The 21,459-nt window shown below is 45.2% G+C and overlaps 2 protein-coding genes across 3 annotated transcripts in view; one reads left to right on the top strand and one right to left on the bottom strand.

The window, feature by feature from the left end:
- Positions 1-65: 65 nt before the first annotated feature.
- Positions 66-13,846, bottom strand: CNOT9 (CCR4-NOT transcription complex subunit 9). 2 transcript variants are annotated; one of them, XM_030278341.4, is made up of 8 exons: positions 13,702-13,846; positions 9,078-9,257; positions 8,625-8,740; positions 6,338-6,447; positions 5,448-5,557; positions 4,900-4,998; positions 2,380-2,471; positions 66-1,689 (listed from the first exon to the last, which is right to left on the bottom strand). In XM_030278341.4, exons 1-8 carry the CDS (start codon positions 13,723-13,725, stop codon positions 1,521-1,523), a joined length of 900 nt encoding a protein of 299 aa, XP_030134201.1. In that variant the 5' UTR covers positions 13,726-13,846; the 3' UTR covers positions 66-1,520. The 2 variants fall into 2 exon arrangements, with proteins under 2 accessions (XP_030134201.1, XP_072788192.1); XM_072932091.1 differs by having other exon boundaries at positions 66-1,696; positions 2,381-2,471.
- Positions 13,847-13,885: 39 nt separating this feature from the next.
- USP37 (ubiquitin specific peptidase 37) overlaps positions 13,886-21,459 on the top strand; it is a 34,338-nt gene continuing 26,764 nt past the window's right edge. Inside the window, exons 1-6 of the mRNA XM_030278294.4 lie at positions 13,886-14,034; positions 14,861-15,068; positions 17,842-18,013; positions 19,092-19,192; positions 20,428-20,609; positions 20,966-21,040. Of these exons, the coding sequence (XP_030134154.4) occupies positions 14,913-15,068; positions 17,842-18,013; positions 19,092-19,192; positions 20,428-20,609; positions 20,966-21,040 (686 nt within the window). The 5' untranslated portion in view covers positions 13,886-14,034; positions 14,861-14,912. The remainder of the gene's footprint in view (positions 14,035-14,860; positions 15,069-17,841; positions 18,014-19,091; positions 19,193-20,427; positions 20,610-20,965; positions 21,041-21,459) is intronic.

The following is a 21,459-nucleotide window of genomic DNA, read 5'->3' as shown; positions in this document are numbered from 1 at the left end:
TGCAATAACCCCCCACCACCGCGCCGCTTGCCCCTACTCCCCGCGAGAGACCACACCAGTACCAATTTATGCTGGCTGGGGTTTTAATATTTATTAATCAGAATTTAAAAAAAACCAAAACAATAAATCAAACAAGCATTTTCATACCCTGGCAAGGTCAGGGTGGAAAGGAGGGAAAAGGCAATGGTTATAAAACAGGAACCCGAGGGCAAGGAAGAGTCTGTGCCCTTGTTATGCAAGGCTGTGAGAGGAGGAGGGAAGGGAAATGATGGGATTTAAGACACTGTTGGCACGACACTGCAGATGATCAGCAAAATGGGCTACTCGAAGAGGGGGGAGAAATTAAGTAGCTGCCCAGGCTTGCCTGCAGCCAAGAGCAGGCTTTGCTGCTGCAGAGCCTGGGAGCTCCTCCACTGCTCTGAGAGCCCGCTGCAGCTGCATTAGCCCCGCACAGGGGCGGCAGGTAAGTGGCTGTGGTCCAGTTTAATTGCAGTGGGGCCATGGCAGAGGCCAAGGTAGGTTTCAAAGCTGAAATGGATGCACCTGGCTGGCAGAGAGGAGCGGGAGGAGGGGGGAAGGGAGGAGACAGGACTGAGAAGTGTCTGGCAGGCAGCAGCGGGTGCAGAAGGCAGCATACCTGAGCCTGCAGGCGGCAGGAGATCAGTCGGTGGCCTGAGCACCACCTCAAGGCAGGAGCCCTCACACTGAGCTCCATGTGATAAGCCAGCCAGCAGCCTTCCCAGGTCTAGGTGAGAAGCCAGCACACATCAGCCTCTGGCCACTGTCAGCTGTGGGAGTGAACTATTTACAGCACAGGACGCACAATCCTGCTGTCCTCTCCTTCCCCAGAGCTTTGGGAAGCAACCTTGTGACACATGGGTTCATTGTGAGTAATCCACCCCTCTGCTTGGGGCAAGCACCACAGTCGCCTGGCTGCAAACACTTCCTCCAAGCCAAAGGAAAGGAAAAGAGAAGCTCACTGTGCCAGATGGATGCAGAGCCAGGAGCAAGGATGTGCTGGCAGGGGAAAAAAGCTGTCCCTGGACTACCTGCAACTGAGTAGCAGTATTAGGAGGGGATAAAACAACTGGATCAGCTTTTATTCAGTTCACTCATCTAAACAGACATGTAAACAAGAACTGACAAGGAACTGGAGGGACGTGGTGCACATACCCGCTGGTGTGCACCACTTGGGCAGAGGCTGAGTTTGCTGGAAGAGTGGACATCTGTACTACCCCCTGGAGGTAAGGGAAGAGATGCCACCCAAGCCTCCTGGAGAGACTGGGATCTACACAGATTTTTATTGATTTTTTTTTTGAAGCTGTAGTATCAGCATTTGCTGGTGTTGGGATCCCCAGAGGCTTGCTGCACTGCTACAGAGCAGCCCTTTGACTGGGTGGGATGGTCCGACAGGCCAGCAGTCAGCTGGCATGCCCAGTTTGTTGCAGAAGAGGTCACCTGTTCCTGGTTCTTTGTAAACCTGAGCTGTTTCTTCCCCAGTGCCCCACCTCCCCCAGCAGTCATTGCGGAGGAAGAGGGATGCCCCGTGGGTCAGTGACTTGACCCTCCTGCAGGTTCTTGACGAGCTGAGCCAGCCAGCGTTTTGTGGTGGTGTCGTCCTTCAGGACCTGGGCGAAGGTGGTGTCCTTCAGCTGGTCAGGAAGGCACTGCCTGAGAGCTTCACGTGCCCTACATCAAGAGACAAGAAACGGGGCCCAACAAATAAACTCACAGGGGCAAGAGGGGAGCAAGCCCCACTGGGGACACAGTGTTCCTTTGCCTGGAGGACTCCCTGCCAGAGCCAGCCAAGGAAAGCACCGAGCAGCAGCACCGTAGCAGGTGGCACTCAGCCAGCCAGCACAGCTCCCACCCCTCACACTAAACCCTGCCAAGCAGCCCCTGCACCCCGACACCCAGCAGCAAAGTGATGTGATGCTAGGAGAGACTGGGGCAACAAATACACACCCAGCAGCTTTGGGCAGAGCTACTGGTCAGCAGGAGATCAATTTGTATTCTCTCAACTGAATTTCATCTACTGCTAACAGCCTGTCTTCATGCAGAAGAGGCAGGATATAGTGTACCTTCCACCGTAGGCCCTCCTTCATATCGTGTTCAAGCTACATGAGCTCAGGCAGTAGTAACCTGCATAGGTGGAATTTACACAATCCCCCAACAGTCACTGTTTCTCCCATGCACCATAAAAGCTCCTGACTAGCAAGAAAAAAATCAAAGCAAAAGCCCCACCATCTTCCACACTGAGCTAAAGCTGACAGACCAGGAACCTTGATTCCCCCCGGGTGGGCACTCTGAAGAAGAACTGAAGAACTGTGCTTCCAAGGGCACAGGAGAAGCCCTTGCCCAAACTCCTAAAATGTTTACCTGGGGTTATCGGAAAGGCGAAGGTAGCAGCGGACGACATGTTTCAGCAGCCGTGCTGATGGCTCCTTGGAGAGCTGCAGGACCATTTTACCCTGTTTGACAGAGGCCAGTGCCACCAGTTAAAGTCTTTAAAAGAACAGCTTCGCAATCAACAGAGACTGGGAAAGCTAAACCACTTACCCTGGCTTCCCGCGCAGTACAGTCCATTACTGTTTATCTGGATACCCCTGCAGGGAGCCTGGTGCTGCTTGCCAAGACGCCTTTGACAATAGCAGCTTGCCATGACATGGAAAGGGTTCTCCCAGCAGCTCGAGGAGAGCTCATCTCATTTCTGTTTAATTTTTACCTTCTAGGACTACTTAGCAACCCTTTGTGAGATTAAAGAGAACCTGGGGTTTCTCCCTCATGGAAGACAGACACATTCCAAACGCTATGATAAGCTCAGGATGAGTGACACCTTAAGGTGTGGTCCCAAGCTCTGCAACACCCGCTGTTCTCATATGCATTCCCTTCATTTCAACATCCTTTTAGGACAATAGCAATACCCTGGAAAGCCAGGCCATAGGACTGGGCTCACCCACACTTGTAGTAAGGTCCTTATCTGGTCTTAGCACGGATCCAAACAGTGTCTTTTTTCTTTCTGCTACATCCCTTGTGAAGCTGTTCCAGGGAAGCAAGGCATAAACAGATCTTCCTGGCCCAGTCTGTGTTTCTCACACTAAGTAGGACATTGCACATGGCTGCACCTTGAACATGCCCAGCTGAGCAAATTCGCACACCTGCTCTGAGGAATTTAACAGACTGTAGGCTTGTATAGGGGTGAATCACATCTGCCCAACAAGTTGTTTTTTTTTTTTCCTGTAAACTACATTGGCTAGCACTAAACATTTTCCCCATTAGCCAAATTCACCTGTATTTGGATATCCTGGATGTTAGCAATTAGCAGGTCCCCCTCATCTGGCCTTTTGAAAGCTTCCCGTTCTTAGCAACTCCCCAGGATTACCAATTATTTCTTCAAAATAAATAACCACAAGGTCCTCAGAGAGATTCTGGATGGAAAATACTAACTTGCTCTTTTAAAAGCATATAATACTTGTGAGACATCTTACTCAGTTATCAGCAGACATGGAAGTAAATCATCATTCTCATTAGACAGGAGTACACTATCCTGATTTTTGAAATAGACAATGAAAAAAGTCTGTTAACATTTTCATCTTTCTCTCTAGCACTATGGAATATTGATCCTGCCAGTGCTTCACCCAGCACTGGGACAAGGACAACACAGGTTAACACAGCTTTACACACCCACATCCTTCTGTGTTCAAAGAAGAATTCATGTTTGGGAATGGCATAGTCTCCTTCCCTCCCATATCTCAGAGTTTCTAATTGCATCCTTCACTTTGCCCCCAGGTCAGGTGTACTTTCATCAAAGCTGATCTTCTTGAATGCAAAAATCACATCACATTGGATGTTAGGGACATCAGCTCAAAATCATTCATATTTTGCTGTTTGTGGGTGAATAGGAGGCAATGTGGGTGAATAGGAGACGATTTGCAAAAACAGACAAGTAAATATCCCTGATGAAAATATTAACATTTAGTCACAGAGCCAGCATTGCAAAGTACCTAACTTACTGCTGCGTTTTCTTCTCCTGAGATCATCCTTTAAAAAGCAAACAAACACAAAAAAGCTTGGCAATAACTATTCCAGGGCAGATTTGTATTCCCCTTGGCAAACTCTAAGATAAAGTTAAAGCTGGGGCTATTATTCCTGGGATGAATAAATTTTTAGTACCCAAACTCATTCTTTACAGGGATCAAAGAATGGGCAGAACTTGTTTGCTCTCTTTGTATTACAACACAAAAATTAGAGCATATGAAGCAGCCAGTAGGAACCAGATTCAGAAAGGAAAAAAATTAGGGTGGCATTCCAGGCAGCAGCAGGAAACCTATGAAATCCCTTGGTCAAAGACACTGTAGGTGCAAAAATTTTCCATGGGTTCAAGGGGTGGATGGGACAAACACTGGGGGTTACTACATAGAAACCCAACAAGTGGCCCCAGAAATCCAAAGCTGAAAGTAGCTGGCAGCTGTGGGACTGTTATGAAGACAAGTATGATATATACTTGCCCTGCTATTTCAATGTGTTGTGAGAGACAGGGATGGGACGTAGATCCATGATCTGAAGTGTGTGACCATTCTTACATAAAATTAGATCAATTCACATCCCATCAACAAATGGAAACACCCACAACTCTGGAATATCTTTTTCTTCTCTGAAGAGGTTTACCTGTTTTACCTTGGGGACTTAGTATATCACAACTAATATGTGTTTTCTTGACATGCAAACCAGAAGTATACAAAGGAAACATGGAAGCAGAGCTACAGTGGCAACAACAATTAGCCCAACAATCATTTGCCTCCTTCATCCTGTGCTCCAGCCAGCAAGCAGTAAAGTAGTTGCTGAAGAGGTTGGCTGTTATAGCATAATTTTTTCTTTTTTAAAAACAAATAATCTTACCAGTATCATGGCAACGTGGGAAAACCGCTCGTAAGTCTGACAGATATATGCCAGCCCTGTGTCATCCAGGAGGATTTTCTGAAGAATAAATGTAGCAACCTAGAATGGGGAGAAAGCAGAAAACAAAGCATATAAACAACTTATCTACCCTGAAAAGGGACAGCCTTTGTGTGGTGCTCTTTTCAAGTCAGCCCCAGGGTTGAAAAGTCTTCCAGCAGGCAGCAAATGCTTTACTCGGTGAAAGTTAGAAGCCAAAATGAAATGCAGGACAGTACACAATGCCTGGCATCTCTGACTAAAGAAAAGAGATGGACACAAAGCAGAGTGTACAAGATGACTGGATTCAGGTTGCATAAGATGCCAACTACTGCCAGGCCACTCAGGCAGCGTCAGCTCTTGGTATGTTTGTTTTTTGACGAGGTAAAAACTCCACCCAGACTTATCCCAGCATTTGTAACAGCAGAGAAGCCAGCTCTGCAGGGCACTGGTTGCGTGGTCAGTCAGAGATGAACAATGATGTGTCTTTATTAAAACAAAGAAAAAGGTACCGTTTTGGAGAGCTCACTGCCAGACTCCATAATACGTAAGCACAGGGGGATAATTTCTGTTGTCAATAAGAAATTTATCACTTCTTGCTCATCAGTTTTCACCAAGGCCCCTTGAAGTAAAAACAAAATCCAAAATCAGTAAATGATGAACTGTTTCAAAAAAATCACACCTTTCAAGGAGGTGCTCTGCCCTCCCCAGAAAACATTCAGTCTGGATGCCAGGTAGAGAACTGTCATCCTAAACATGGTCCAGCACATAACTGCAGAAGAAATCATTTTGGCAGGGTAAAAATAATCAGTATAAAAGTAATTTGTTTGGGGATTGTTTATTTTTCAGAAAGGGGATGCACTCTTGGCTCTCCCTCAGTAGTAACACAAAAGAATCACGGCACTCACAGAAACCTCTGGGACGAAGAAATCCATTTTAAGACATTTTAAGATTCTTTATGCATTGAGAGAAAAAATATTTGGGCAGAAAGAAGAAAACAACAAAAAAACCACAACAAAACAGGATAAGGGGAAGACAGGGAAAATACACCCAAGTCAATCAATGACAGAAACCCAGAAAAAGCCCCAGCCTGTACCCACCCATCCCAGTGCCTAACAGGGAGGGCTGAGGGTGAAGGTACAACAAGTCTGCAGATACTTGTACTCCAATAAACATATTTTTGGCAATGCATTTAGACTTCAGTGGGTTTTCATAACTGTAAAGGAAGAGGAGTCTGTTTCACAATGGAAAAAGAGTAGCTCCTTCTCTTACTACTACAGGACTTGGAAAATCCCAGTAACAAGAGACCTCTGACTTTGGCCATGCAGGTCTCTATGCCCACAGCATGAACTGCTCTAACTCAGTAAGAGATCAGTGCTCCAGCCTCAGCCTGGCTGCTCACCAATGACTCCGAGGCTCGTGAGCCGCAGGTACTCAAACGGACGGGTCTTGCTGACCGTGTGCAGGAAGGGGTACAGGAAGAGAGGAATATGAGCTGCCAGAAAAGCCGATCTGTAGGAAGAGAGAACACACAATGATAACAAGGGAAACAAAGTGAGCACACAATCTGGAATCTGGCATTACCACACAGAGCCTCAGATTCTTCCTGGTGGACCCCATTGCTACTGCTCCTCAAAAGTGGGTAACATTTAATTCTCTGATGGGAAGGCACAAAGCAAATCCTGCACTGGGCACAGCACAAAACCTAACACCTGATCTGTCAATTACTTGCATTCCTGCCTCAGGTGACCAGGAACTGAGCCCACCCTGTTGTTTTTATTACCTCCTCCTGCCACCCAGTCCCTCCCTTTGTACCTTCACTGCTGCAATTCACCTTGCAGGCTCCCAGTGGCAAGGATTGTCAGCTGCAATGCCTGTGAAAAGCACCTCTCAGAAACACAGACTGGTTGAGCTTTAGGCATCACCAGAGTTTAAATGTGCACTAACACCTTTCCCCAAGAGTCCTCACACTGCCTTTCTGGCAGTAGTGAAAAATCCAAATTGCCAAGTAGAATGCTGGAGATTGCTCTGCTAACAGAAGGAAGCTCTCTAGAACAAACATACAAAACACTTCTTCCATTTTCAATTTTAAAACTTTACATGTAATTTTGTAAAACTACCCTATTTCTTTTGATATCATCTCATGGTGGGGTTGCTGTTTAACACTTCTTTGCAGCAGCTCAAAACTAACTTCAGTTATGCTGCTGCTCAGCAGTAACAGAAGCATGAGATTGTGGATCTCTGGGTAGTTTCCTTCTGAGTTCTAGCTACTGATTTTGGCTGAACCAACATCATATTTTTCCCTACTGACACAGGCTGGGCACAGATTGAGAAAACATGAAGTCAGACACTGGCTGAGGACTCCAAAAATGGCTCTGCTATTGCTCCCTTGCCCCACACTTGCCTGGGAAAGACAGTCCTGTTCAATCCACCCTTTCAAAAGCTGGTCAAAAAAACTGTAAGCTGAAATTTAAGTTCTTTTTTGACTTCACAGAATATTCTGAGTTGAAAGAGACCCACAAGGATCATAGAGTCCAGCTCTTAAGTGAACGGCCAATATGGGGACAAAAGCCACAACCTATGGGGATAGAACCCACAACCTTGGCATTATTGATACTGTGCTCTAACCAAGCTCCTTGCCTAAATAATTGTAAGCTTAAGGATCTTTGCACACAGCACTCAATACAAAGGTACCCTTAGCTGCCACAACCCAATGTTCTGAGAATTTGCAAGATCTCAGGATGATCCAGGGAATGCAATGCATTTAGGACCATAAAGCTGTCATCCTGATAATCCATGCAAACAAGTAAAAGCAGCAGCAGACAGCTGCCTGTCAGCTCTGTTTTCTGTTTTACTTCTCTCAAGCAAAAAAAAAAAAAAAAAAAAAAAAGAAGCTAAAGTGCTTCTTAAGTAAAACACAAAAACACATGGGCTGAGATGTCAATATCAACACCTCAAAAACTCACACAACTTGGAAACACTTGTTATGAACAATAAAAGAAAATTTAATCTTTTGGGGAATGTACTTTGCAATGCATATACAAGGTTAAATGTTGTTGGTACAAGTAACAAATTGTGATTAGAAATGTAGTTAACAATGTATGTATAAGGATGGATGCTGTTGACACAAGTAACAGGTTGTGATTAACACTATATTGTAAAGGGTTAGGTGTTGTGGGCAGAAGTAACAAATGGTGATTACTTATATTAAAACTTAGTACTGTTGTGCATGTATTAAAGGGGAGTGGAACTGGGGAGGAGATGCCAATCTTTGTGGAGGGGGCAGAGAAGCTTCCGGAAGTATTGCATCGTGGAACACAGCCACAGCTTGAATCAAGATTGGAAGAGAGACCAACCAATAGGAGGCGAGGATCTCAAAATAATTGGCCAAGACTGCACCAACTTATAGGCTAAGTAGCAACGGAGAAATAGATCGATCATAGCACGGATCCTGAGCGCCCCAATCAGGAGAGGAGAGAGAGACTTTAAAAGGCCTGGGCCCGGGTCTTTCCTCAGAGCCGGTAACCTTGAAAACACCCCTAGGTTACACTTACTAAGTTGTTGAAACAGTCTCCGGACTAGCCTGAGGCTTCTGCTTCCAGCCGGTTTGCAATAAACACGCTTACTTGAACTGGCCTCCTTTTTTGTTACTTTAGTTTTCTTTGTAAGCCTGACCCTAACACACTTACCTCGTTTCAGGGTGTGATGCAACACACTGCAGGAGAGCTAAAGCATTGCAAACTCTGTTGGATTGATGGGCTGTCAAAGTCGGAGGGTTGATTGATGGATAAATATTTACAATTTCCTAAAAATTAAGAGAGAGTGGAAAGTTAAAGGAGAAAAATACCAGAAAGCTACACCAAAGCACTTGCCTGGCAAGGAAGTGCAGTGACAGCAGATAACAGTCTGCTGGCAGTTAGATGGCAGCCACCATGCTGCCCAGGCAAGGGCAGAGCTGGGTTCGAGTCAATTTTACTTGGAGTCACAGGAGTGCATTCAAACCTTAATCTGCTCCCCCCATCAAAACAAAGATCATACTCCCAAGCAATGGCAATAAGGGACCCCACCAGTTCCTCCTCAGATCCACTCATGGATGCACAAGCTCTGCAGCACGGAACAAAGACACAGACAGCCCAACCCACCTGAAGGAGTGCTGCGATCGTGCCGAACGAGTGCCACAGCATTGGGGCGAGGTCGGGCACGGACTCACGCTTCTTGCTCAGCTCCAGCAGTGCATTCTCCCGTGTCTCGGGGCTGGACAGCTCATTGATCCATTGGTAGATCTTTTCACGGTCAACCTGAGCCAGTGCTGTTGGCACAGGCTGGGAGTGAGACAGGAAAGCTTCAGTCCAAACTTTTTATCCAGTTCTCACCCAAACTGTTCCCACAATCTGACAGGAAAAGAAATTCCTGAGAGGGCGGGACCTAAAGCTCTATTAAGATGTCCTGGACATGGATCCACCCCTTCCTTAGATTAGTCTTAGTATTTCACCTATTGAAATTCTAGGGCTTTATTTCCTGACCTGAATTGTTAAAACAATCTCTCTTAATCCCCTTGTCAAGCAGTACCATTGTAACCTCATTCAGCACTGAGAGCCAAGCTGCTGCCCAGCTGTGCTAGCAGAGCTCCTGGGAAGCAACATACATTTCAGCCAGCTCTCATTTGTTCCACCTGCATTTAGCATGAATTTATTTCATGCTTCAAGTGCAAGATTCCACAGATTCAGAGTAAGGCAGAGCTTACCTTTTTCTCTCCACAAACACCCATGATATTGGAAACTGCCAGTGAGGTTAATCCAATACACATGAGAAAACTATTCATACAAACACTAGAAAAATTTTCACTACTTCACCATCAGCATGACACTGGCCACAGGCAGTAACAGCTGCTGTTACCAATGGCTTGTATTGATACCAGGTTCATTGTTCACATGCATGGAGCTAAAAGGGAATTTTTCAAGAATGAATTTGTGCAAGATCTCAGGATGATATGTTTCCTGTTCAAAATAAGCCCAGAGAAGGGTAGATCTGTATTCCTGGCCAAGACACATTTTCTACTACTCAAGGGAAATTAAAATTTTGCTTCTGCCTCTCTTGAAACATCAAGGAAATAACAGTATCAAGATCAACAAGTTCTCAACACAAAAAAAAAAAAATTATGAAGAAGAGGGAAAAGAGGGACTGTATCATAATTTCTGTGGAGAAGGCAAGGCACAAGCCCTTCACTGAAACTTTGCCTCCTGCCTCTGCTGGCACAAGCAGCACTTGGTGCAAACAAATGCTCTGCAGATTTCCTAAGGAGATAATTTGGTGACTCATATACAAAATTTTGAGGAAGACAAAAACCATCACTAAAACCTGTGTGAACATTTCCAGAACCAGGTCAGAACCTTTTCAAACACTGTTGCAGCTGTTGTTATTGAAGCTAAGCACAGTCCTGTTGGTACTTGCTGCTCCTGAGACAGCCCAACCAGCATGCAACCAGCTCTCCATCCCGCTGTGCACGGTGATCCCAGCTGGGAACAGGACTGTATTTCTTTATTTTGTAACCCCAACTGAAACTCTTCATGTGCTCCCCACAACAGCTGCAAGCAGAGCCCATACCACAGTGACAGCAACGCTGTCACCAAGCAGCTCAGCACTGAGACACACAGAATACAGGGGAGCTCAGGAACTGAAAGTGGCTGCAGCGAAACCTGAAGCCACATGGCAGAGGCAGTCCCAGAAGGTATGCAGGAGGGATGGAGAGTTCATAACCTTTGCTAGACACCAACAGCTTTCTTCCTCTATGCCTGCAAAGGTTTCCCTCCTCTGTTTATCCCTGTTTTATTTCCACAGTCACATCCAAAGACATTCTTCCCCAGCTGTGAGATTTCTCTCTGCTCCATCCACCTCCACTGTATTATTTAACTTAAATGTTCATACATAAGCCAATGTGGTGTTATCAGTCCCTGTGTTCTAGGGCTCAAATACTTTTTTAGCTGTTCATATTTCCTCCTGTCCTCTTTTCTCTCACTGTCATGGTTTAAGAATGGTATTCTCCAATTTAATATTCCCACTGAAACCATTCCAAACCACTTGCCACTCACTCCCTCTCCAGTCCCAGTCCCCCTGCTCCAAGATGGAAAGGGGAATGGGGCCACAAAAGGTAAATATCACAGGTTGAGATAGCAGCAATTTACTGGAACAGCAATGACATAAGAAAACGAACTAATATTAGTGACAGAGGGTACAAGAAAAGAAAAGTTATTGCTCACCCCACAGAATCCCCCCTACAATACCAACTGCTTCCTGGGCCATGCAGCCCCAAACTCAAATCAAGTCCTTCCTCCCTCTCTGAAAAATGATGCGAGGTGGTTCAGAATAAACCCTGGAGCCTAGCTATGCTTCTTCCCATCTAATGCAAAAATTAACTCTGTTCTGGCCATAGCCAGAACCAGGACACTCACCTACTCAATTTCTAATTTTTTTCCCCCAAAATCTCAAACTAAATTAATGATCCTGCCAAGTTTCTTGTGCCCCTACAATTTAGACTGCAATTGCAATGCTAACTTCTACACTGAAGCTCAAAAAGAGAGGGAGAATGAACAGAGCTCATTTGTTTTTATGTGGGATGGTGGATTGACAAGCAGTGTAGCAATAATGTTCTTATAATTGTGTTATCTAAAGCTTCCATCTATTTTTCTAGACTCACTGGAAGTTTCAGTTCCTGTAAGCTTAAATACATCGACCCCTTAAAAGCACAATCACGTGCTTGTGATCCCTAGAGAACACTAAGTAGATTTTCCACACAATTAAGTTTATGATGTCCAATATATGCCTTAGCCAGAACAAATTGCTTTTCATAGGCCCTACAGTCGCTCTTTTTGTTTTAGTTTATATGGAAAGACTTTTTTTTCCCCCTAATTCCCTATTTCATTATTGTTTCTTCTTCTCCCTCTAATACCCAAAATTCTGGGGAACCCTGAAAGCCACACAAATCTTGCAAGCTCCAGGACAGAACCCCACCAGGTAGACTTTCTTTTGCACACAGGGAAAGCAAAACTTATCAACAGTATTAGATCAGAAAAAAAACCTTGTAACTTTTTTTTCCTTCTTGGAGAAAAGACATCTCTAATACTGACATAACAAATTGATTTAGGCAAAAGGCTTTCTCCTCCTAATTGAGCAGCTGCTGCTAGGCACACTGGTAAAAGTCCTGCTGAGCCAAAGTCTAAGCTCACTGACTGTGGTAGGAAACATTTCAATACAGAACTACCAGCTAGCATAAACTATGCATAAATTAAATATACATTCAAGTGAGTCCTAAAATAAAGTTGCTCTCTATTCTGAAATATTTTTTTGTTAAAATTGTCTTTAAAAAGGACAGGTAACTAGACACAGGATTAATGGGAGATACACCTAATGGGAGTCCTTCATGCATTTCAACAAACACTACATACAGTGCTATAAAAATGTAAATGCTGATTAAGAAAGTTTACCTGATCTGGCACACGCTTCCATGTTCTGGAGAACAGTACTTCAAATCAGAAGTATTTGACAGCACTCAAAGAACTAGTTAAAGTCATAAGCATTTAAACAGAGGAGAAACGTAAAAAGTTCTTTAACTCCTGTTCATCAAAACTTTACTTACTCATTAGCTCGGCAGTCCAACCAGACCCTCGATCTAAATTCATGTGAAACAGCTCTATCTGCTGGTTTTGCATTACACCTCCCACACTCAGTACACACAAGACTCAATCAGCTCTAGGAAGTCTTACACATGCCATGAACGAGCATTTGGAGGAGAAAAAAACAAAACACAAACCCAATCAGGTGGAAGACACAAAGCAATAACCACATCCTTCAAACTCAGCTTCCATTTTTGAACCCACCCAGGCCAAGGTACTGTTCCACTCCTGCCAGCCCGAGCATCAGGCACCGTATCCAGCCATGGCAGGTTCCTGAGGAGGAAGAGGGCAAGCACCAGCTATGGCTGGTACTGCACTGCCATGGGGCAGAAGGGAAGCAGGAGCAGGCAGCACCTGCTGCCCTGAGGGGCTTTCCGCTATCTCCTCTTTCCCTCTGCAGTCAAAGCCAGCAGTAAAACAGAGGGCAGAGGAGGTGGCTGGGCACGCAGGAGGTGTCGCAGATAAGTGTTTTAAGGCCGCTTAAAAGAAAATGTACTCTGAATATTTTGCTTCAGCGGAAGGGTCTTCCTTATCCCTTCTTATCCTACCTTCTCCTGTCCTTATCATATTCTTCCCTGCTCTTCCCCTTCCACACACTCAGCGGATATTTTTTTTAATTTATTTTGGCTGTAAATTAACCCATTGTAGACTTTTGTTTGTTTTTTTTTCGATGCGCTTCTTAAAAAGTAGAGCAAACCTTAGCAACAAAATTTGTCACGCTTCTGCTTTTGTATCGAACCTGCTTGTGCCGGCACCTTTGCTAGTGGTTCTTTAAGGAGCCCCAAAGCCCTGACTCGCTACAGGAGGCACCCAGGGACAGGGAGAGAGCGCGGCAGGCAGGGGAAGGGGGGAACGCCATACGTGAGGCACACGAGGCAGAGCCGGCTCACCCAGCAGCAGCGAAACCTCCGGGCCCCGCATGGAGCAGCCGGAGCTCGGCAGCTGCCGAACGGACCGCGCACGGAGCTCACCGGGGCTCCGCCACCGCACGGCCTCAAGCTCCCCCCGCAGCCGCAAGCGGCCGCGCTCCCGCTCCCCGCACGGCCCACGCAACGCGGCCCCATCCCCAGCGCCGTCCCGTGGGCGGCCGGCTCACCGCGGCCGTGGCCAGGCTGTGCATGGTGGCCGGTGGGAGCGGGGCCGCCTCACGCCGCCGCCGCCATGGGCTCGGCGCCGCCGCCGCCGCCTCTGCCCGGCCGCGCGCGGGGCACGCCGGGACGGGGCCGGGCGGGGCCGGCGCCTGCGCGCGGGGCGGGCGCGCGCGGGGCGCGCCGGGAAGGCGCTGCCGCGCTGACGTGAGCGGGCGCGCGTTGCGCGCGGTCTCGCGCTGTGCGGCCGGTACCCGCCATCCGCCGCCCCCTTCCCCCGCCCCCTCCCCCGAGCCTCGCCGCGGGCCCCGCGGGACGCGCCGGAACGCGCCGGAACGCAGGTACCGGGCACCGCCGCCACCGGGCAGCGCCGCCGCCGACTCCTACCCGCTCCCGCCGGCCCTCCGCCCCTCCCGCCGCGCGGCCACCGCCTGCCCTCCGAGCGGCCCGGCCCGGGGAGGGCGGCGCTGCCGTGCTCACCGTGTGGGTGAGCGGCGGAAGCGGAGCGCGGCCAGGCCCGGGAGGAGCCGGGACGCCGCCGGGTCGGGCGGGGAGCGGCGGCGCCTGAGCGCGGGATGCCCGGGGAGCCTCCCCGGCAGCGCCTCACGGGCTGCGCGCGGGGGCCGCTCCATTCATTCCCGCCGGGATCGGTCGGGAACGCGCCTCGCCGTGCTCTCCGGAACGCAGCCTGGGGCTCTGTCTCTCGCCCCGGGCTCGGGGCTTTCCGCGCGGAGAGCAGCGGGGGCAGCCGGAGATCTCCGTCCCGGCCCTGCCAGGTGGCCGCGGGTCCCGCGCCGTCAGAAACGAGCTCGTTTTCTTAATTTGGAGTCTTCCTCCAAAACTGTTTCCCATCTCTTGCTGTCTTTCCTCGGGCGCTTTTTTTCCCTCCCTTACCTTAAATCCGGTGAAGTTAAGGGATTTTAAGGACTTTTGTGTCTGGAATTCTGTTTGCTCACCTTTCAGCAGTAAGGAGTCGGTGCACTACTGTTCATACTGGGAGAGATTTTATTAACCTGAGTTTCCTACAGTGCTGTCCAGCTCTTCCTCACTGTGTTTAAAATCAGTGAAGCGGTTCTACCAGACTTCTACGGAAAGTTCGAGCCATGCTTCCATCTTCCTTTAGCCATTATTTGGCCCACAAAGTTATACATTTCTCCTTTTTAACAGGCTTGTAAGGTGGAGCCCACTTACTGTTGTTAGCTCTTTTCTGTGGGAAAGCATGGCTCTGTTAAAGGTGCACGGACCTGTCCGGATGCGCAGCATGCAGACTGGGATTACAAAATGGAAAGAAGGGAGCTTTGAAATTGTGGAGAAGGACAACAAAGTGAATCTAGTAGTTCACTACAATGTTGGAGGAATTCCAACCACGTTTCAGGTATGCCAGACATTAAGGCTTTTGTTTTAACAGTGCATGGATTGTGCTCTCTTGTGAACAGCTGTCCTCTTCAAGGCTATTAAGTGTCCTGCAGACTTCCCTCTGTCACTGTTTCTTGTTCCTCGTTTCCTGAACACTAATCCCTTTGTATAACTCTCCAGTAAATTATTTACACGTATTGTTAAAGGATCTACCACGGTTGGCATTGAGATACCGCTGAATGGGAAGGACCAAAAAAGCAGAAAAAAGTTACAGAAGTATAGAGCATCGTGGTTCACATTTCAGATTTTTAGAACCTGTAACCTTTCTCTTACTGGCACATTTGCATTCTCTAGAGGAGAAGATCCTGACCATTTTATATTAGCTGTTTCCCTAGCTGAGGTGTAATGATGTTAATACACCTGATGTTCAGACTTTGCTGAACATTACTTGTTACGGTTGTTGTAGGTTTTTAATGCAGATATAGATCACTGTTAAAGATTCTCTTGAAATATTCAGCTAAAATTTTTCTCATTCTATAGTTGTTTTCAGGTCAGTCTTCCTAGATTTTGTGCAAAATGCCCCAAATCAAGAGCAGAGTGATTTTTCTATAAGAAATACATACCTGTTTTAAAAATATGTAATTGACACAAGAGCAGTTGGAGGAAAAAAATATCCCAATTTGTTTAGCAACTTTGCAATGGCCTAAACTGATCTATATGTTGGCTTCTGCTTTTTCACACCACTCTTGTTTTTTGTCAGTAATGTTCACCAGGCTGTTCTCTGAGCCATTTATTTCTGTGTGCAGATGCTATGAAAAAAAATTTAATTTCTTTTTGAAAGGTTAGGTTTTTGCTGTCTTAGTGTCCTTAAAAGTCTCAGCCAAGAGTCTGGCAGCTGGTGTTGCCTGGAAATCAAGGCTGTCAGGAAATCATTAGCTATGATTGCTCCCACCTGTGCTACTGTAGACTTGGAAATAGTCTCTGCCTTCTCAGGTGTGCTGCTGTGGCTGCAGGTTTGGTTTAATCCACTGTTGGACCGTGTTGCTCCTGAGGAGAGCAGTCTTGTCTTCCCCTTGTGCATTCCTTGGGTGCCTGTTCTCTCACACACTCCTTTCTGGCTGATGAGTGATGTGGTGTGGCAGCAACTCACAGGGAGGATGAGCCTACAGAACAGCTAACCATGGCCTAAAGGGGCAGGTTTTCTTCCCAGCCTCTCATGTCTGCTGTCTCTGGCACTTGTCAGGTCTCCTTGTGAGCTCAGTGGAGGGTTTTCACAGAAATTTGGGGAAAGGGCTGAATGCAGGATCTAGCAGAGAGGGTGATAAGCCACCATGCACCTGGGACTGCAGCAAAGGAAGAGGAGGAGGCTTGTGCTGGAGGGTAGTTTGTGTGAGACATCCCCAGGCTGTTGGCATGCCACTTCAGGTGTGACAGCATTCCCTGTTTTTTTGACAAGCTGCTCTGAGAGGACTGAGTTCCCTGCCTGTTTTTAGTTTTCTGTAATGGAAGGTTTGGATGGATCCGATATTATGTTTCTTTCTACGGTGACTAGTGTGTCGTCGAATTTATTCTGTTAGATGATGTCTTAGAGATGTTTCAGAGCTTTAACTAAGTTGTCCTAGGTAGTATGAAGAGAATTACTTTGTTTCCCCACACCTGCCGAAACTTTGTGACACTGACTGGGTCATAATAGGTGCATGGAAGAGTATGGATAGAGTCTTCTGACAGCATTTTGAGTTGAAATGGGTTGTTTTGCTCCGAGATAGTGAAATAATTGTAATCCCTTTGCACTTGACTCAAGTGTTTTAAGAGAGCATGAAAAACTTGGAGCCTATTATTCAATTCTTAGGTCTTTGAAGGTATTTTTAGCTTATATTTTTAAAAAATCCCAACAGCCCACAAAAAAAGCCAAACTCAAAATACAAGGATTGAGCACAAAGTGTTTCAGAAGTGTAATGCTCCCATTAAAACAAACCCATAGCTACTGATCAAGGTGGTTTTCCAGCCCCTCTTGCAAGCTGCTGTTCTGTCTAGATTGGTTTTCCAAGAAGCTAGAGATCTTAATGGAAAAAAAAAAAAACTTGTTCTTGGGCATGAAGTGTCTTTTACTATCTCAGTCTTTTTGAGCTACCCTCAACCTGCATGAGTAGTAGAACCTTTACCCAACAGCCAGTTTTTGTAGGTGACTTAGCATGAAGCACAAGTAAGGTTATTATATTGCAAAATAGCAGTGGCATCATTAGGGAGCACAAAGTCTTATTAAATTTTTTTTTGTGCTCAACCATAACCCTGAGAGTTTTGTCATTGCTTAATTGTTATGATGTTGCATACAGAGTAAGTATGTTTCTTACTGACTTACCTCCTCAGCAGATTTTTTAAAATCGGTCTTCTTTGGGAGCAAATTGTGAAGTGAAACATTTGTGTTTAAAAACTTTCCCCATCCTAAATTGTATTTTGCACTTGATGTGGAGGTTTTTACTAAATGGGACTTCATGAAGTTGTTTTTCCTTTACATTTATAGATGTCACACTGAGTAGAAAAGCAAGTTTCAGAAAACTTATCTCTAGAGACTGTCAAGCAATAGTGATACTGTCCTTACAGCTCTGTCAGATGCCAAGGTCACAGATTATATTAATTTTAGGAGGTTTAATGTTTCCTTGAAGTGGAGCAAGGAGAAGTATTTTGGTGGGAGTCTCTCTTATCCTGTGTATTTGAAATATTTTGTTTGAATTTGTAAGTATTTTCGGCTTTTAAGGGTGGATTTATGCTTATAGTCACTTTCTTGTTTTCAGTTAAGCCATAACATTAAAACAGTGACCTTACGACCAAATGGCAGAAAACTGTGCTGCCTGATGCTAACACTAAAGGATACTAGCTTTCTGACAATTGATAAGGTACCTTTTAAAGATGCAAATGAAATGCGGATGTATTTGGATGCAGTCCATCAAGACAAGGTTCATACTGGTAAGTGCAATTGTTGTAAGTCATGTTATAACATTATGGAAAGGTGTTGTGTTCTCTTTTTCCCATCTCATTGTGGTTTAACCATATCCAACAACAGCTAAGCCCCAAGCATCTGCTCACTCAGTCTTCCCAGTGGGGTTGGGAATAAAATGAGAAAGTGAAAATGAGGAAACTTGTGGGTAGGCACAAAGACAGTTTAGTAAGTAAAGCAAGAGCTGTGCACGCAAGCAAGCAAACAAATGAGGAATTCACTCACCACTCCCTGTGGGCAAGCAAGTGTTCAGCCATCTCCAAGAAAGCAGTACTCTACCTGTGTCATGGTGACTTGAGAAGACAAACATTATCACTGTGCCTCCCTCACTTCTTCCCCAGCTTTATGCACTGACCACGATGCCACGCGGTGTGGGATATCCCTGTGGTCATTTGGGGTCAGCTGTCCTGTCTGTGTCCCCTCCTGGCTTTCTGTGCAGCCCCTGCTTCCTGAGGGGTGATGTGAGCAGCAGAAAAGGCCTTGACTCTTTGTGAGCAGAGCTCAGCAATAACTATAACATCTCTGTTATCAGCACTATTTCCAGGACAAATCCAAAACAGCCTTATCATCGCTACTGTGAAGAAAATTAACTCTGCTCCAGCCAAAACCAGCACACATCTTTAGCACATTTTGTCCTTGTGTTCCTAGCCTTCTTTGCACTTCTGTAAATGCTTTTTTCTGGCCTCAAACCCCATATTTTGTTTTATACCTTTCTCATGCTGAACAATAATCAGAGATTAACATAGGGGATTTATTTACGTTGTGTGTTGGTATTTGAAAGGTTGTTAATTGCCCATACACAGTCTCTTTTTATTTTACTTACTTTATTTTGCTTTTTTTTAAGGATAGGAAGTTTGCTGCCAAGTGGCTAAATGACCAGTATGAGGGATATCCATAAACACGTGCTTATGTCTGTGTATTCATGTAGTCTGTTGGCAAGAAATCTGGCATGCCCTTTCCAAAATCAACTCTAGCTAAACGTTTTGCATAAAAATCCCAGTCAGTTAAATGACAATTAGCTTGAATATTGTCTACTTTTTCTGTCAGCTGGGAAACCCTCACAAGGTTCTGGCAGTTTTGGAGGTGTGCTGGGCAGCAGGACCACACAGAAGGAAGCTAACAGGCAATTCTCTTACATAGAGAACCAGGTTTGTTAAACTGTTTAAATTTTTCCTCTCTAATTTTATTCTGTTCCTCTCTTCCTCTCATTCTCTTTATGTTGTAATGGCACTGTAAAAACTTTACATCCAAAGTGTTTGTAATGTAGAGAGCTTGGAATAGATGAGTATGGAGTGGTGGGCAATACTGTATCTTTTTTGTGAGGAGACATCTGTATGAGTAAGAAAGGTCAGTGTCTGGCTATGGAAGTCAGACTGTGCTCTTCATATATGGGCTTTTAGGCATTGAAGTAGAAATAGAAGGAAAGTACATGACTGAGAACTTACTTCTCACATAGTTCTGAATCTCCCTTTGTTTTATGCTAAACACCTTACATGTGTGTGACCATGTGTTAGCATAGGTCTTAATGGGTTTAGTGGACTTTAGCCAAATGTGTACATTGTAAAGCAGATGATCCAGGTTTATGTCAGAATAAAGTTGCTGAATTTGTGGCATTCTGCTCACATTTTTGTGTAATTTTCACAGACTTTCCCCCAGAAGTTGTTTTCCTTCAAAATATTTTTGTTCTTCTTTTTCTCCCCAGATTTCATGGTGTATCTACTAGCTTTAGTTTACTTTGTTAGCTCTGTGAATATACTTATATTATTGCCCTGAGGGAGGCTATTTCTGACATTATCCCAAAACAAATTCTGCATGTTACCTTAAAGGCAATCTCACTCCAAAAACTTGAGGCTGTATATACAGTGGTGAGATTAGACATGTTCAGTTTTCAAATCTAAAATTGACAACATTCCTTAGTCGACCAATTATTACCTCTTTCCATTGCATCACATATAGGGCTTGTTTGGCCCAAGGCAGTGAGGGCACTGTTTTAATTATGTGGGTTTTAATATTTTTCATTTTAATACCACCCAGGATTGATCTGGGGATAGTTAGGAATCATGCCTTGGGTTTTTTTAATGTCAGAGCTTGTAAAGGAGATTTTAAAAACTTAAGTTCAACTGACTTAGCATTGGAAAATGAGAAGGGAAAGTGGTTACTGCAGTAGAGTTTAACGTTTATGACTTGTATGACTCAGTCAAAATCTTACCTATGTCTAATTAGTGTTTAAACTCTCTGAATGTCTTACAAGTAGTGTCTCTCCACTTCTGGATGCTACACTGTAGCAAATAAAAAGTGGTGGAAATCATAGATTAGACTAAAGATGGTCCTGTTTTTTCACTCTTGGGTTTTCTCCCTGGGCCGCTCTGCTTGGGCTTTGCAGACTCCTCCCAAAAGAGTGACTGTGGAGAGTAAGGAGGAAAACACATTCCGCAAGGTGCTGGGTACCCCAGCGAGAGGCTCTATTAAGAATTCTCCTGGAGCTGGAACACCAAACAACAGGGTGAACATTTCAGCATCTCCTGCATCATCAGTCCCTCACAGGACAGGCTTGTTGGAGAATCGGTAGGAGCATTTTCCTCTTACTATGATACTGTAAAAATTCAGGTCTTTGTAGAGCTACAGGTGGAACTCAGTGCACTGAGACATTAGAAGGGGGTATAAATCTTCCTCTAGTTTTGCTGTTACTTTTAACAGGATGTTAATACATGCTTTTATAGCCTCTGTCTGGTACTGGCACTAGAACTTTTAGTACAGCATAAGAGTTCGGCAGACCAAACATTTCTCTGTATGCTATAAAAGTGGAGATTGTAGAAGATAATTCCTCAATGCCTTCCATGCACTTTGGACATATGTTCAGTTGGAAGAGGGTTATTTACTAACCTCTGAGAAAGAATGACCACAAGTTTTTCTGTCATCAGTGAAAAGAGGAAAAGAACACAACCCCCTGGTTCAGAAATGAGTGAAGATTATCCCAAAGAGAATGATTCTTCAACGTAAGTAACAGTTGTTTCTGATTTTAAATTCCATGTTCATTTGTAAAGGTATATTTTTCTGAAAAGAATGCCCTCAGCCACATGGACCAGGCCAGTCAGCTTTTCAATACATTGGGTGCTTGAAATGAGGTATGTGTTCAGGGTTAGCAAGGGAAATACAAACAACTCCAGCACTTGATTTGCATGAACTGGCACATGCAAATTTTGTGTCATCAATCTTTTGTTGATTATGTCAGTCAGAGCTGCATATGGACTATATGGACTTTTCAAAACAAAACTGATGAAAGGGAATTGCCATTGGAAGAAGCAGCTCCATGTGGTTGAAGTCAGATTTAATTGTAAGAGGGCTTGTTTAAATGAATTGGTTAAACTTACATGTGAGTGAGCTTCTACTGTTCATGGTCAAGTATTAAAGGTGA

Source organism: Taeniopygia guttata, chromosome 7 (genome assembly GCF_048771995.1).
Source record: "Taeniopygia guttata chromosome 7, bTaeGut7.mat, whole genome shotgun sequence".
NCBI lineage: Eukaryota > Metazoa > Chordata > Aves > Passeriformes > Estrildidae > Taeniopygia > Taeniopygia guttata.
The sequence above is the reverse complement of the archived record's forward strand: the minus strand, read 5'-3'. Positions and strand labels throughout refer to the sequence as shown.

Excerpts from the sequence above, each read along its gene's own strand:
- CNOT9 (XM_072932091.1), bottom strand. The coding sequence starts at position 13,725 with ATGCACAGCCTGGCCACGGCCGCG. Across the intron at positions 5,558-6,337 it reads CACGAGCCTCGGAGTCATTG|GGGCCTTGGTGAAAACTGAT; the intron begins GTGAGCAGCCAG and ends TTTTACTTCAAG. Across the intron at positions 2,472-4,899 it reads CCCACGTTGCCATGATACTG|GGTAAAATGGTCCTGCAGCT; the intron begins GTAAGATTATTT and ends TCTGTCAAACAG.